Below are 16,546 nucleotides of genomic sequence, written 5' to 3' on the forward strand. Positions count from 1 at the left end.
CCAAGTCTAATTCTGTCAGTAAATCTATACCTGTCACCCAGCGCCTAAATACTAGACCTCAAATTTATATCCCGCTAAATCTGTCGTTACCGCTGTACTGTTCTGGCTGGGCAAGTCATTTAGTGTCCGTCAAAGCACATTTTTTGTTCTGGGTTGAAATACAATTCCCAATTTAGCAATTTCCTAATTTAGTGGTTTCTGCTGTATCAGAGCTATTTGAAATCTATCCCTAAAAGGGTATATAAGATTCAAGGTGCACATAGGGTCATTCAGAATAACTTCACACACACGCTACTGTGCATTTCCAAGTCTAATTCTGTCAGTAAATCTATACCTGTCACCCAGCGCCTAAATACTAGGCCTCAAATTTATATCCCGCTAAATCTGTCGTTACTTCTGTACTGTTCTGGCTGGGCAAGTTATTTAGTGTCCGTCAAAGCACATTTTTTGTTCTGGGTTGAAATACAAGTCCCAATTTAGCAATTTCCTAATTTAGTGGTTTCTGCTGTATCAGGCCTACTTTAAATACATCCCTAAAAGGGTATATAATATTCAAGGTGCACATAGGGTCATTCAGAATAACTTCACACACACGCTACTGTGCATTTCCAAGTCTAATTCTGTCAGTAAATCTATACCTGTCACCCAGCGCCTAAATACTAGGCCTCAAATTTATATTCAGCTGAATTTAATACAATACATTGGGCCAAATAATATTTTTGTTGTTGTGGTGAACGATAACAATGAGGAAAACATCTAGTAAGGGACGTGGACGTGGACATGGTCGTGGTGGTGTTAGTGGACCCTCTGGTGCTGGGAGAGGACGTGGCCGTTCTGCCACATCCACACGTCCTAGTGTACCAACTACCTCAGGTCCCAGTAGCCGCCAGAATTTACAGCGATATATGGTGGGGCCCAATGCCGTTCTAAGGATGGTAAGGCCTGAGCAGGTACAGGCATTAGTCAATTGGGTGGCCGACAGTGGATCCAGCATGTTCACATTATCTCCCACCCAGTCTTCTGCAGAAAGCGCACAGATGGCTCCTGAAAACCAACCCCATAAGTTTGTCACATCACCCCCATGCATATCAGGGAAACTGTCTGAGCCTCAAGTTATGCAGCAGTCTCTTATGCTGTTTGAAGACTCTGCTGGCAGGGTTTCCCAAGGGCATCCACCTAGCCCTTCCCCAGCGGTGGAAGACATAGACTGCACTGACGCACAACCACTTATGTTTCCTGATGATGAGGACATGGGAATACCACCTCAGCATGTCTCTGATGATGATGAAACACAGGTGCCAACTGCTGCGTCTTTCTGCAGTGTGCAGACTGAACAGGAGGTCAGGGATCAAGACTGGGTGGAAGACGATGCAGGGGATGATGAGGTCCTAGACCCCACATGGAATGAAGGTCGTGCCTGACTTTCACAGTTCGGAGGAAGAGGCAGTGGTGAGACCGAGCCAACAGCGTAGCAAAAGAGGAAGCAGTGGGCAAAAGCAGAACACCCGCCGCCAAGAGACTCTGCCTGCTACTGACCGCCGCCATCTTGGACCGAGCACCCCAAAGGCAGCTTCAAGGAGTTCCCTGGCATGGCACTTCTTCAAACAATGTGCTGACGACAAGACCCGAGTGGTTTGCACGCTGTGCCATCAGAGCCTGAAGCGAGGCATTAACGTTCTGAACCTTAGCACAACCTGCATGACCAGGCACCTGCATGCAAAGCATGAACTGCAGTGGAGTAAACGCCTTAAAAACAAGGAAGTCGCTCAGGCTCCCCCTGCTACCTCTTCTGCTGCTGCCGCCTCGGCCTCTTCTGCTGCTGCCGCCTCGGCCTCTTCCTCTGCCTCTGGAGGAACGTTGGCACCTGCCGCCCAGCAAACAGGGGATGTACCACTAACACCACCACCACCTCCGTCACCAAGCGTCTCAACCATGTCACACGGCAGCGTTCAGCTCTCCATCTCACAAACATTTGAGAGAAAGCGTAAATTCCCACCTAGCCACCCTCAATCCCTGTCCCTGAATGCCAGCATTTCTAAACTACTGGCCTATGAAATGCTGTCATTTAGGCTGGTGGACACAGACAGCTTCAAACAGCTCATGTCGCTTGCTGTCTCACAGTATGTTGTTCCCAGCCGGCACTACTTCTCCAAGAGAGCCGTGCCTTCCCTGCACAACCAAGTATCCGATAAAATCAAGTGTGCACTGCGCAACGCCATCTGTGGCAAGGTCCACCTAACCACAGATACGTGGACCAGTAAGCACGGCCAGGGACGCTATATCTCCCTAACTGCACACTGGGTAAATGTAGTGGCAGCTGGGCCCCAGGAGGAGAGCTGTTTGGCGCACGTCCTTCCGCCGCCAAGGATCGCAGGGCAACATTCTTTGCCTCCTGTTGCTACCTCCTCCTTCTCGGCTTCCTCCTCCTCTTCTTCCACCTGCTCATCCAGTCAGCCACACACCTTCACCACCAACTTCAGCACAGCCCGGGGTAAACGTCAGCAGGCCATTCTGAAACTCATATGTTTGGGGGACAGGCCCCACACCGCACAGGAGTTGTGGCGGGGTATAGAACAGCAGACCGACGAGTGGTTGCTGCCGGTGAGCCTCAAGCCCGGCCTGGTGGTGTGCGATAATGGGCGAAATCTCGTTGCAGCTCTGGGACTAGCCGGTTTGACGCACATCCCTTGCCTGGCGCATGTGCTGAATTTGGTGGTGCAGAAGTTCATTCACAACTACCCCGACATGTCAGAGCTGCTGCATAAAGTGCGGGCCGTCTGTTCGCGCTTCCGGCGTTCACATCCTGCCGCTGCTCGCCTGTCTGCTCTAGAGCGTAACTTCGGCCTTCCCACTCACCGACTCATATGCGACGTGCCCACCAGGTGGAACTCCGCCTTGCACATGCTGGACAGACTGTGCGATCAGCAGCAGGCCATAGTGGAGTTTCAGCTGCAGCACGCACGGGTCAGTCGCACTGCGGAACAGCACCACTTCACCACCAATGACTGGGCCTCCATGCGAGACCTGTGTGCCCTGTTGCGCTGTTTCGAGTACTCCACCAACATGGCCAGTGGCGATGACGCCGTTATCAGCGTTACAATACCACTTCTATGTCTCCTTGAGAAAACACTTAGGGCGATGATGGAAGAGGAGGTGGCCCAGGAGGAGGAGGAGGAAGAGGGGTCATTTTTAGCACTTTCAGGCCAGTCTCTTCGAAGTGACTCAGAGGGAGGTTTTTTGCAACAGCAGAGGCCAGGTACAAATGTGGCCAGCCAGGGCCCACTACTGGAGGACGAGGAGGACGAGGAGGAGGTGGAGGAGGATGAGGATGAAGCATGGTCACAGTGGGGTGGCACCCAACGCAGCTCGGGCCCATCACTGGTGCGTGGCTGGGGGGAAAGGCAGGACGATGACGATACGCCTCCCACAGAGGACAGCTTGTCCTTACCCCTGGGCAGCCTGGCACACATGAGCGACTACATGCTGCAGTGCCTGCGCAACGACAGCAGAGTTGCCCACATTTTAACGTGTGCGGACTACTGGGTTGCCACCCTGCTGGATCCACGCTACAAAGACAATGTGCCCACCTTACTTCCTGCACTGGAGCGTGATAGGAAGATGCGCGAGTACAAGCGCACGTTGGTAGACGCGCTACTTAGAGCATTCCCAAATGTCACAGGGGAACAAGTGGAGGCCCAAGGCCAAGGCAGAGGAGGAGCAAGAGGTCGCCAAGGCAGCTGTGTCACGGCCAGCTCCTCTGAGGGCAGGGTTAGCATGGCAGAGATGTGGCCAGCGTTTTGTCTGAACGTGTATTCAGCACGGCAGGGGGCGTCATTACAGACAAACGCAGCCGCCTGTCTACAGCCAATGTGGATAAGCTGACGTTCATAAAAATGAACCAGGCATGGATCCCACAGGACCTGTCCGTCCCTTGTCCAGATTAGACATTAACTACCTCCCCTTAACCATATATTATTGTACTCCAGGGCACTTCCTCATTCAATCCTATTTTTATTTTCATTTTACCATTATATTGCGAGGCTACCCAAAGTTGAATGAACCTCTCCTCTGTCTGGGTGCCGGGGCCTAAATATATGCCAATGGACTGTTCCAATGTTGGCTGACGTGAAGCCTGATTCTCTGCTATGATATGAAGACTGATTCTCTGCTGACATGAAGCCAGATTGTCTGTTACGGGACCTCTCTCTTTTGCCTAGGTGCTGGGCCTAAATATCTGACAATGGACTGTTGCAGTGGTGGGTGACGTGAAGCCTGATTCTCTGCTATGATATGAAGACTGATTCTCTGCTGACATGAAGCCAGAATTTCTGTTACGGGACCTCTCTCCTCTGCCTGGGTGCTGGGCCTAAATTTATGAAAATGGACTGTTGCATTGGTGGCTGACGTGAAGCTTGATTCTCTGCTATGATATGAAGACTGATTCTCTGCTGACATGAAGCCAGATTGTCTGTTACGGGACCTCTCTCCTTTGCCTAGGTGCTGGGCCTAAATATCTGACAATGGACTGTTGCAGTGGTGGGTGACGTGAAGCCTGATTCTCTGCTATGATATGATGACTGATTCTCTGCTGACATGAAGCCAGAATTTCTGTTACGGGACCTCTCTCCTCTGCCTGGGTGCTGGGCCTAAATTTATGAAAATGGACTGTTGCATTGGTGGCTGACGTGAAGCCTGATTCTCTGCTATGATATGAAGACTGATTCTCTGCTGACATGAAGCCAGATTCTCTGTTACGGGACCTCTCTATTCTGCCTGGGTGCCGGGGCCTAAATATCTGAGAATGGACTGTTCCAGTGGTGGGTGACGTGAAGCCAGATTCTCTGCTATGGGACCTCTCTCCAATTGATTTTGGTTAATTTTTATTTATTTAATTTTTATTTTAATTCATTTACCTATCCACATTTGTTTGCAGGGGATTTACCTACATGTTGCTGCCTTTTGCAGCCCTCTAGCCCTTTCCTGTGCTGTTTTACAGCCTTTTTAGTGCCGAAAAGTTCGGGTCCCCATTGACTTCAATGGGGTTCGGGTTCGGGACGAAGTTCGGATCGGGTTCGGATCCCGAACCCGAACATTTTCGGGAAGTTCGGCCGAACTTCTCGAACCCGAACATCCAGGTGTCCGCTCAACTCTAGTCACCAATCTCATCCTCTAGATGTGCAAAGCTGGTAGAGACATACCCCAAAAGACTTGCAGCTGTAATTGCAGTGAAAGGTGGTCCTACGTAGTACTGACTCAGGGGGGCTGAATACAAATGCACGCCACACTTTCCAGCTTTTAGTTTACTAAAAACTTTTAAAACCCTGTGTAATTTTCTTTTCACTTCACACATACTTTGTGTTGGTCCATCACATAAAATCCTCAGAAAATACATTTAAGTTTGTGGGTGTAATGTGAAAAAGTGTAGAAAAGTTCAAGAGGTATAGTTTTAGCAATGGTATACTGGACTTTATGTAAAATATACAAATGTACGCACTTTTTTACCTTTTTGCTTTCATAAAAATAAGTTTGAAACTCTGTCATCTAATGACACAAAAAAGGTCTAAGGTGTCCTAAGAAAAATAATATCAAATACTTGTACTGTACTGCATGTTGGCTCAGAAATGTGCTCTTTGCAGTTATATATATCTTGCTAAAACTGCATAAATGGCCTGGTAAGGAAAGGGGTAAACACTCCAGTGATGAAGAGTTTAAAGACGTTATTCAACCTTTCTTAAGTGATGGCCTACCTTCAGGACAGACAACTCGAGCTACACAGAACAGTGCCGGACCACTGCTGTTCAGGTAGTGAAAGCTGGACAACCCCTTTAATGGAATAGTAATATATAATGTAATTATAGTATGGCTTACCTACAACTTTGACATACAGTGTAGCATTATCTTGTCCAGAAGGATTGGTCACAACAATTTTATAGTTGCCCTCATCTTCTCGCTTTGCTCCATCTATGACAAAGCTACTTAAATCAGGTTTCGGGTCAATATGTACTCTTCCTTCAATATCAGTAAACTCCTAAAGTAAATTACAATAAATATAATAATTAGTACAAAATACTGTATATAAAATGATTTAGTCTTACATATCAATTATATATTAATAGTACATCTTCTTTGATTACATCTTCCAAGATAATGGGGCAAATTTACCAGTCCTGTAGATGGCAGAAATTTACACTGGTTATCTAGACCCACACAACATTTCTCACAGTGGCTCAAAGATAAATGTGGTGCGGGAATAAACACCTTTGTCTAATACAGAATTTTGGTGCAATATTGATGCAAATCACATTTTAGGCCACGCCACTTTCCAGCCACAACCTTTTTTGGCTGATCCAGACTCCCTTTTCGACTAGGCACAGAAATTTCCCTAAATCTAGATGCACCAAATTGTGCCACTTTTTGGCACAATTTACACCAAAATCTAGGTACTCTCACATTAGTAAATTTGAACTAATGGCTCTTGTCACATGGCTCAGATTGTAAGTAATAACTTCAGTGTTATACCTGTAAACCTCTAAACACGCCACTATTATATCACTGAGACTAATGTGGAGCTTTACAAGCAAAAATGTTGTGTACTCAGGGACCACGTGTCTTCTGAAACTAGAAGGACATTGCCATTAGGACGCAATTATTAATAATGCAAATGCAATTAGTATTAGTGCCAGATATGAGCATCTGAAAATAACGTGTCTGTATGACATGTTATCAAGTATTCTTCTTCCGTTCATAATTTGACTCGACATAAAGCAATGATTTTAAAAATGTATAGCAGATGGCACTACTCTCATCAGAGCCATAAAAGACTCAAATTATATTTGAACTTAGAGGTATTGTTTAGAGATGAGCGAATCAAAGCTGACGAAGTGGAATTCGATCTGAATTTCAGGAAACATTCGATTCACACAGAAGCCGAATTTCCGCGAGCTTCGTGGTAACTAGAGATGAGCGAATCGAAGTGACGAAGTGGAATTCGATCCGAACTTCAGGAAAAATTCGATTCGCACCGAAGGCGAATTTCCTCGCACTTCGTGGTAACGAATCACATTTTTTCCTAAAATGGCTGCTGCACTTGTGAGGACATAGAGAAAAGAACTCTGGGAAGGTGGGATCACCCATAATGCCATGCATGCAGTCAATCAGCAGCCAGCCAGCCCTGTGATGCTATAAATAGCAGCAGTCATCTTAGATTCTGCATTTACCAGTATACTTAGTGCAGGGAGAGATGTCTGCAGGAGCTAGGGACAGTGATAGGAAAGACTTGATTGTGGTGAAAAAACGATTTATAGGTGCAGGGAAAGGATAGGGAGGAATCTTTAACAGCATTTGTGTAGAACAGGGTTCAGTAGTAGAGGTTACAGACTGAGTAATAGGAACAATCCTATTACACCTTGGTGCACTGACTGGGGATTCAAATTGCTATTATACAGCTCTTTCATTCCAGCAAACCGTTCTTGTTATTGGGGTACAAGTGCTGTTTGATACAGCCATTAAAGACTTGATTGTGGTGAAAAAACTATTTAAAAGTGCAGGGAAAGGATAGGGAGGAATCATTCAACAGCAGTTATGTAGAACAAGGTTCAGTAGGGGAGGTTACTGACTGGGTAATAGAATCAATCCTGTTACCCCTTGCTGCACTGACTGAGGATCCAAATTGCCATTATACAGCTCTGTCATTCCAGCAAACCATTCTTGTTATTGGGGTGCAAGTGCTGTTTGATATAGCCATTCACAGGGTTTATTACAAGGAAATATTTCTACAGTACGTCTTATTTGCCCTTGTACGGTGCAGTTATATGTTCAACCCTTTTTGCCGTGTATTAGTGGTGAAATAAAAATATATTTGCCGTCCAGCGTTGGACTAATCTGGTGAAAAGCCTTTTGTGTAGTGTAAAAGTAGAAACAAATTAGGGCCCAAATGCCATTCAGCTGTGCAGTGATATAATTTACAGCCCTGTTTGCCGTGTATTAGTGGCGAAATAAAAATATATTTGTCATCGAGCATTGCACTTATCTGTTGAAAAGTCTTTTGTGTTGTGTAAAAAAATAAAATTAGGGCCTAATTGTAATTCAGCAGTGCAGTGATATATTCTACAGCCCTGTTTGCCGTGTATTAGTGGCGAAATAAAAATATATTCGCCATCCAGCATTGCACTTATCTGGTGAAAAGCCTTTTGTGTAGTGTAAAAGTAGAAAAAAATTAGGGCCTAATTGCCGTTCATCGGTGCAGTGATATATTTTACAGCCCTGTTTGCTGTGTATTAGTGGTGAAATAAAATATATTCGCTGTCCAGCGTTGCACTTATCTGTTGAAAGCCTGTTGTGTTGCTCTGTTTGCTGAGTATTAGTGGCGAAATAAAAAATATTTGATCTAACATTTGGTTGTTTGATCTAAGAATATGTCAGACAAAGAAGTGCCAGGCCCTGCACAGGGGAGAGGCAGAGGCCTTAATGTTTCTGGCAAAGGTTGCAGCAGAGTAAGGGGCCGTGGCAGCCGGGGTCATTTGGACAGGATTGAGCTCCCAGTGTCAGCTAGCGGTTGTGTCGTGACCAGCAACCCAGAGGTTCTTGAATGGTTGACTCGATCTTGGACTTCGTCGCAAGTGACATCAAACACCCCCAGCCAAGAGTCGGTGGGTTTGTCAGACACTTAGTTGGCATGGCCCGGGAGCAAGCCCTGTGCCCTCACCTGTCCTCAACCTTCCTCTGTCCTTTTCTGTTCCGTCACTGTGAGAAGTATTTATATGCCCTAGGCTTGGCTCCACTTTTCAGCGAGAAAGAGCTACTAGAGGACAGTCAGCAGCTACTGCCCAGCCAAGGTGTGGAGGAGACATCCGCCGGTTCCTCCGCTAGACGAGCAAGTATTAATGAGGAGAGTCGTGTGGGAGCTGGTAACATGAGCGGTCAGGCTCCTGACCCAGAGACAGTTGAGGAGGACATCAGTGATGTGCAGACAGTACTCCATGATGATGATGTAGCTGATCGCACTTGGGAGCTGGGTGACAGAGTGGCTTCATCATCATTGAAAGAAGAGGGTGGCAGCTTGCCCATAAGCCAGCAAGTAGCTTGCGTAGGCGGGAGTCAACAGGGTGGCAGCAGTGGGAGGTCGGGAGCCAAACGTGCCCGGGGTAGACAGTGATCTTCGCATGAGCCTACCTGCCTGGGAAGTAGCGGTGTAGGGGTTCAAGGATGCAGTGGCAGTAGCAGTCAGTCACTGCATAGTGTTGGGGGTAAAATCACCTACTCGGCGGTGTGGCAGTTTTTTTGTTAAACTGCTGGAGGAGGTGAACTTGGCCATATGTAGAATATGTGGGCAGAGGGTGAAGCGTGGCCAGGGTGCCAATGTTGGCACCATGGCCCTGCGTCAACATATGCAGCATCACCATAAAGTGGCCTGGGAGAACCGTGCCTCTGATGTGGTGGTTCAGCCTGCTGCAGCAACTGCTGCATCACCCAGTGGCATGCACGCAGTTTCTGGCAGTCAAGGCTCCACCACCTCAGCCGAAGGAAGCTGTCTGTCCTTCTAATCATCTGCCGGTCCTGATGCTCCTGCTCCTTTTCCTCCTACTTCTCGTCACTCATTCCATCAGCAATCGATCAGCGAATCGATTGCCAAGAGAAAACAGTATACTGGAACTAATTCAACAGCGCAAAAGCTGAACGTGCTCCTGTCCAAGTTGCTGGTGCTGCAGTCCCTCCCTTTCCAAGTGGTGGACTCTGCAAATTTCAGAAAACTAATGGCTTGTGCCGAGCCAAGTTGGAGAGTCCCAAGCCGTCATTTATTTGCCAAAAAGTCAGTGCTAGCCCTGCACACACATGTAGAACAGAAGCCTGTCGGTGTCTGCCAAAGTGCACGGCAGCACCGACGTGTGGAGCTGTAACTACGGTCAGGGATAGTACATGTCCTTAACGGCCCACTGGGTTAATGTGGTTCCTGCACAGCCATACCAGCAACTTGGCCAGGTGACGCCACTTCCACCTCCACGTTGTCATGCCGTTGGTCCAGCGACAATGTCTGCCTCTGCCTCCTCATCCTCCACCGTATCCTCATCCTCCACTGAAGGGACAATGCACAGTGCCCCTCCAGCATACCAGATGTGCAGGGCATGGCTGTGTCACGTTGTTCTGCAGCTCATTTGTCTGGTCGAACATCTTTCAGCAAGAAATCGAACCCTGGCTTTCTCCGCGACAACTCAAAATCGGAACCATAGTGACCGACAACAGGAAGAACATTGTATCGGCGCTGCATCAAGGAGGGCTGAGCCATGTGCCCTGCATGGCACACGTGTTCAATCTGGTTGTCAAGCGGTTCCTGAAGTCTTCCACCCATCTGCAAGACATCGTAAAAATGGCCAGGAAAATTTGCATGCACCTCAGCCACTCGTACATCGCAAAGCACACCCTCCTTGAGCTGCAGCGGCAGAACGGCATCCCCCAACATAGAACTACGGGATAAACAATGTCATTCCTAATGATAGGCCATCAATATCAAAATCCTGAAAAAAACCTTTAATGTATTTTGTTTCTCACTGTAATCATTTGGTGGACATACCGTATATAAATCTTTATCTATTAGTAGAACTCTGAATGGGGACCATTAGATCTATATGTTAGGTAGCCACACTGTTTTCCTTCTAGCTTTTCCATTGAAGTGGGCAACCTGTATCTTCATAGGTATATTTTAGTAAAAGGCTCATTATGAATCAGTTATGGATTTGTAAAATCCCATTTATATGTGCCAATTGATTGCAACTATTAGGAATGACCCTGAACAGAAGGGACAGCTGTGTTCCCTACTGCAATCATCCATCACCATACAGATTAATTGTATGTAGCCACAGATGTTTACATTGAATGATTGCTGCAGGCAAAGGATGACTTTATGTGCCGTATTAAAGATATGATCACCCTATGAGCATTTGCTCATTCATTGGGTGATGAGCGGCACATTTGCATGAGGCAATTATTAGTAATGAGCATTCACCCATGATAATTGCTTCACTCCTCTTAGTGGGTCCCCTTCATCAGGAGTTATATGCTCCTGATGAAGGGGACCCACTAAGAGGCCCCGAAACGTGTCGGGCTGCTCACTCCCCCACCCTGGCTTTGGAATAAAAGAATAAAATAAAGAACAAGGACTCCTGAGTGATCTTTGTTCATTTCTGAGACTCTACTGGCGTTCCAGGCGCAGGAGGTGTGATGTGGGTGTCTTGAGCTTTATCCCACATTACCCTCCTGGGTGAAGTAAGTCACAAAAATTTTGATTTTGATTTTATATCTTGATTTTATATTTGCCTACCATTGCTTTTACTATTTGTCTACCATATATTAACTAATATGTGAAGAAGTCATGGTTGTGGAGGAAATTAAATAGGTAACTAACGTTAGCTGCTATAACCTCAATCACAGTCTTGGATTTCTTCAGGATGACGTGTTTAGGTAGCTGCAACTTGCGAGTCACAACATCACTCTATTCACTCTCATTAGCTATGATCCAAGCTGCTCTACACTGTGATCTTTCCATGTGTGACGTGGCTGAAGACAGCATGTTGCTCTAGCCTTATGGGAGCACCTGAGCATCTGAAAAAGGGGAACAGCATAATTCCATGTCATGTGTGTCTATCCCTGGTGCTTTAATCAGGCACCACAAAAAGTAGATCATGTACCACAAAATCTTGACCAATCCTGCTCTACGTAATGCAAGTGACCCTCAAAAACAGAGGGAATCATTGTTTGTACAATACTTAACCTTCCTACATAATCATATATCATAGATAACTTCTACACCTGCCCCACTAGTACTACTAGTGAAGCCTGATTCATCTAGGTTGTATTAGGGTATGGCCAGGCGGTCAGGTCTCTACATGCAGTTTTGGAAGCCAACATCAGGAGTGGATCATAAAAGGAGAGAAAGTATAAAGGACAGATATGGCTTCTCTTTTTTTTTATTTTTTTATTAACTTCTGGTTTTGGCTTCCAAAACTGCATAAAGATACCTGACTGTGTGGCTCTCCCCTTAGTGAAAAACTAGAGATTCTAATAATTTCCCTGTGCCATTACTTGTGTGACATACATGTAATAATACAATCTTACCACATTTTCCTTAAACCAAGTGACAGTTGGTGCAGGTTCTCCAGTTATTGGGACATCAAAACGTAACTTGTTTCCAGCCACAACTATTATGGTGTTCACAGGTGTTCCTCCCGAGCAGTCAAGATGGATTTTGGGTGGTTCTTGAGAAAATATAGACATTATGTTACTTGGAAGCCATAGGAACACACATAATTTAAAACTTTGTGCATGTAATTTTTTTTTATAATATGTAGATTGTGATATTTTTGATTTATCGGTGGAGTCACTGTTATTCCTAAAAATAAAAATACCTTTTTTTCAGCAATAAGTATGACTGATACTTTGTTGCAGTGTTGGATTATTTGGGGCATTTAGAAACCTGAACTTTAATGTTCCCATGATTTGTCAATTACCACCTTTATTGGATACATTTTGGAGAGTAAATCCTTACATATAAGTTAGAACCAAATAATTATCCATCTTTAAATAAGTCAAGTGCAGCACAACTGTGATAATCGTCACTATTGTGTTGGATTCCAACTTCTGCTAAGATGTTAATATTCATGAACACTTAAAATAGAGCAATACTACAGCCATAATATGTTAAATGTCAACCCTATGCCTGATATGTTTACATTCTCTATGACCTTTGAGCTGCTCAAACAGGATCAGGGTATTCTCTATGACCTTTGAGCGGCTCAAAAAGGGTCAGGGTAGACATATAGCCCGCACAACCTGTTCAGCTGGCTATGGCCCCAATGGGGGAACAGATCCATTCTGGTCACAGGTGGTTGTCAAAAATGATCCTTCCTTCCACTCTAACCCATCCCGGATTACACTGTCAATGGGTGTCTCATAGATTATGCAGACATTGCATCATCCCTGTCAACCTCACCGAGCTTCTATGACTGCTTGAGTTTCTCTGTGACTGACCGATGATGCAGAATCTGAGCAGTGCCTGAGCAGTCTAATGGGAAATAGTATTATGTTCTCACCTGGCGAGGTGGATCTGCTAAGATGCTCTTCAGAAGGAGCAGGTCTTGCGCAGCGTGGACAAGTGCCGCTGGTGCAGCAGGGCAGGAGGACAGGTGCAGAATTGCTAAAGTACTGATTCAGAAAAGTTGCAGCAGGCTTGATATTGTATACTGGGGGACCAGAATATCAGAGAGATGTAGTATAGTCGATGTACAGTAGCATACTGGAGAGGGGCTAGAGCTGATGATGTAATAGAACCAAAGATGCCGCAGAAGTGCAACAAAACTGATGATGAAATGAAGCTGATGATGCAGAAGAACTGATGATATAGCAAAGCAGATTATGTTGATTGAACTAAAGATAATGAGTTTTTTTTTCTAATTGATTGATGATGCAGAATCTTTGTGCCTGAGCAGTCTGCTTGGAAAGAATATTGTGTTCTCACCTGGTGAGGTGGATCTGCTAAAATCCTTATCAGGAGGAGCAGGGCTTATGCAGCGTGGATAAGTGCTGCTGGTGCAGCAGGGTAGGAGGACATCTTCAGCATTGCTGGAGTGCTGATCCAGAAGAGTTATAGTAGGGTTGATATTGCGTACTAAAGACCAAAATAGCAGAGAGATGTAATATAGTTGATGCATCATACTGGAAAGGGGCTGGAGCTGATGATGTAACAGAACTGAAGATGCCGCAGAGGGGCAGCAAAAAGGATGATGTAGCAGTGCTGATGATGCAGCCTAACTTATGATATAGCAAAGCAGATGATGTTGATTGAACTAAATATATGGCAGAGATAATGATTTTTTTTTCTAATTGATTGATGATGCACAATCTTTGTGCCTGAGCAGTCTGCTTGGAAAGAATATTATGGTCTCACCTGGTGAGGTGGATCTGCTAAGATGCTCGTCAGGAGGAATAGGGCTTGTACAGCGTGAATAAGTGTCACTGGTGCAGCAGGGTAGGAGGACATCTTCATCATTGCTGGAGTCCTGATCCAGAAGAGTTGTAGTAGAGTTGACATTGCATACTAAGGACCAGAATAGCAGAGAGATGTAATAAAGTTGATGCAGCATACTGGAGAGTGGCTGGAACTTATGATGTAATAGAACTGAAGATGCCGCTGAGGTCCAGCAAAAAGGATGATGTAGCGGAGCTGATGATGCAGCAGAACTGATGATATAGCAAAGCAGATGATGTTGATTGAACTGAAGATGTAGCAGAGTTAATGAGTTTTCTTTCTGATTGATTGATGATGCACAATCTTTGTGCCTGAGCAGTCTAACTAGAAAAAATATTATGTTCTGACCTGGTGAGGTGGATCTGCTAAGATGCTTGTCAGGAGGAGCAGGGCTTGTGCAGCATGGATAAGTGTTGCTGGTGCAGGAGGGCAGGAGAACAGGTTCATCATTGCTGGAGTGTTGATCCAGAAGACTTGTAGTAGGGTTGATATTGCATACTAAAGACCAGAATAGCAGTGAGATGTAGCATAGTTGATGCACTGTACTGGAGAGGGGCTGTAGCTGATGTAGCAAAGCTGAAGATACCACAGAGGTGCGGTAAAAATGGTGATGAAGTGGAGCTGATGATGCAGCAGAACTGATGGTATAGCAAAGTAGATGATGCTAAAGATGTATATAGCTAAGGATATAGCTAATGATAGGTAATGATGCATATCAGATGCAGCTAAAGAACTGAAATATGAATAGTCAGACAACATCCTACCATATGAATTGGCTTTAAACAAGAAACACTCTGAGAAGGGAAGCAAGAACATAATGCTGGATCCACTAAAGGTAAGAAACATTAACCCCCTCTTTGTGCCCCTCCTAGAAGAGTCTGGAAAAGAAGAGAGAGGATACTTGATCTGAAAATTCTTAAAAAGAATAGGAGCATTAATTCCTTTTTAGGAACTCGGCCTCTCTCTTTTGATCCATAATATTTCCAGTCAATCAATTAAAACTGGCTCTTACAAAACTTCTTGCATCCCTTGATTTGTTGATTTTATATTCAGCGCTGGAATTCTAGATCCAGATAGGTAATGCCTTGACATCACTTCAGAATTTGTGGAGGACCAGAGTGCAGAAGTAAGAGACGTGGACTCTATTAGGAATCTTGAGAATAAAAGCACTGATAACTCTTGGAGAAAGTTTTTTTTGCAGGTGTGTTTAAGGTGGATGATTTTAGTAGACAACCCAATTTACTGGAGAGATTTTAAGATTAAGAGGACTGTTTATCAACACTTTTCTTAGCCTTGGCTGCATACCATTTTTTTTTAACCTCAGTCCAAGTGTCCTGGTAAATTTTCTCTATGGTTGGAAACTGATGATCATATGAAAACACAGAATATAACAGGAGATATATCATAGACAGGACCCCAAGGTAATAGTTGGCACAAATGGGCAAATAAAGGTTGATTATCTTGTGTTGGTGTGCCTAGGGTACAACAATCTGTAACACAGTTTACGAGACGTTTCAGCTGCTGCACACTATTTTCTGGTGTCCATGAGATCTGGAATTACCAATGGTAGGTAGGGAAGCAACAGGACTTGTAGAAGTGCTGCAATAAACTCCCCAGATAATTTCTTGAAGGTGAAGAATGCGTTTTGGAATCAGTCAGTTCCCTTTGTCAAGTGTGTTTGAATGGTTTATTAATGCCTGGATGAAGTAGAACCAGAACAGAATAAAACAGAGTTTTGAGAAGATTAAAGGCTTGTACCAAAGAATCTGACAAATAGTGAATATTTTCCTCTTTACAGTTGAGAGCTGTTAGGGTGCATTCACACATTGCAGATTTTGCTGCAAATGAAAATCAATTCCATTCACTTTAGTGGGGGCAGCAAGACCCATTCAGGTGAATGCAATTGATTTTCAGTTGCAGATTTTCAAGTCAGCAGTGTGTGAAGGTACTCCTAATGGTGCAACTATTTGAAATTATTTCTTAATGTGCTTCTGGTAGTAATTAGCAAGGCCAAGAAAACACTGGAGAGCCTTAAAACCAACAGGTTGTGGCCAGTTCAGGATTGCTAAGACCTTTTTAGGATTCCTACTGGTAATTCTTCTTGTTGCACCCTAAAAATGGCAACTCCTGTCATTTAAATAGGAATTTCTGGAATGTACAGTACAGACCAAAAGTTTGGACACACCTTCTCATTCAAAGAGTTTTCTTTATTTTCATGACTATGAAAATTGTAGATTCACACTGAAGGCATCAAAACTATGAATTAACACATGTGGACTTATCTACATAACAAAAAAGTGTTAAAAAACTGAAAATATGTCATATTCTAGGTTCTTCAAAGTAGCCACCTTTTGCTTTGATTGCTGCTTTGCACACTCTTGGCATTCTCTTGATGAGCTTCAAGAAGTAGTCACCAGAAATGGTCTTCCAACAGTCTTGAAGGAGTTCCCAGAGATGCTTAGCACTTGTTGGCCCTTTTGCCTTCATTCTGCGGTCCAGCTCACCCCAAACCATCTCAATTGGGTTCAG

At 44.8% G+C, this 16,546-nt stretch overlaps 1 protein-coding gene across 3 annotated transcripts in view; it reads right to left on the minus strand.

Moving 5' to 3' along the window:
* The window catches only part of LOC122928627 (myosin-binding protein C, fast-type-like), a 262,327-nt gene that overhangs the window by 47,137 nt on the left and 198,644 nt on the right, over nucleotides 1-16,546 (minus strand). For all 3 annotated transcript variants that reach the window (XM_044281649.1, XM_044281647.1, XM_044281648.1), the window contains 2 exons: nucleotides 12,109-12,248; nucleotides 5,869-6,028 (listed from right to left, as the gene is read on the minus strand). In XM_044281649.1, coding sequence (XP_044137584.1) covers nucleotides 5,869-6,028; nucleotides 12,109-12,248 — 300 coding nt within the window. The remainder of the gene's footprint in view (nucleotides 1-5,868; nucleotides 6,029-12,108; nucleotides 12,249-16,546) is intronic.

Source organism: Bufo gargarizans, chromosome 2 (genome assembly GCF_014858855.1).
Source record: "Bufo gargarizans isolate SCDJY-AF-19 chromosome 2, ASM1485885v1, whole genome shotgun sequence".
In the NCBI taxonomy this organism is placed as follows: domain Eukaryota; kingdom Metazoa; phylum Chordata; class Amphibia; order Anura; family Bufonidae; genus Bufo; species Bufo gargarizans.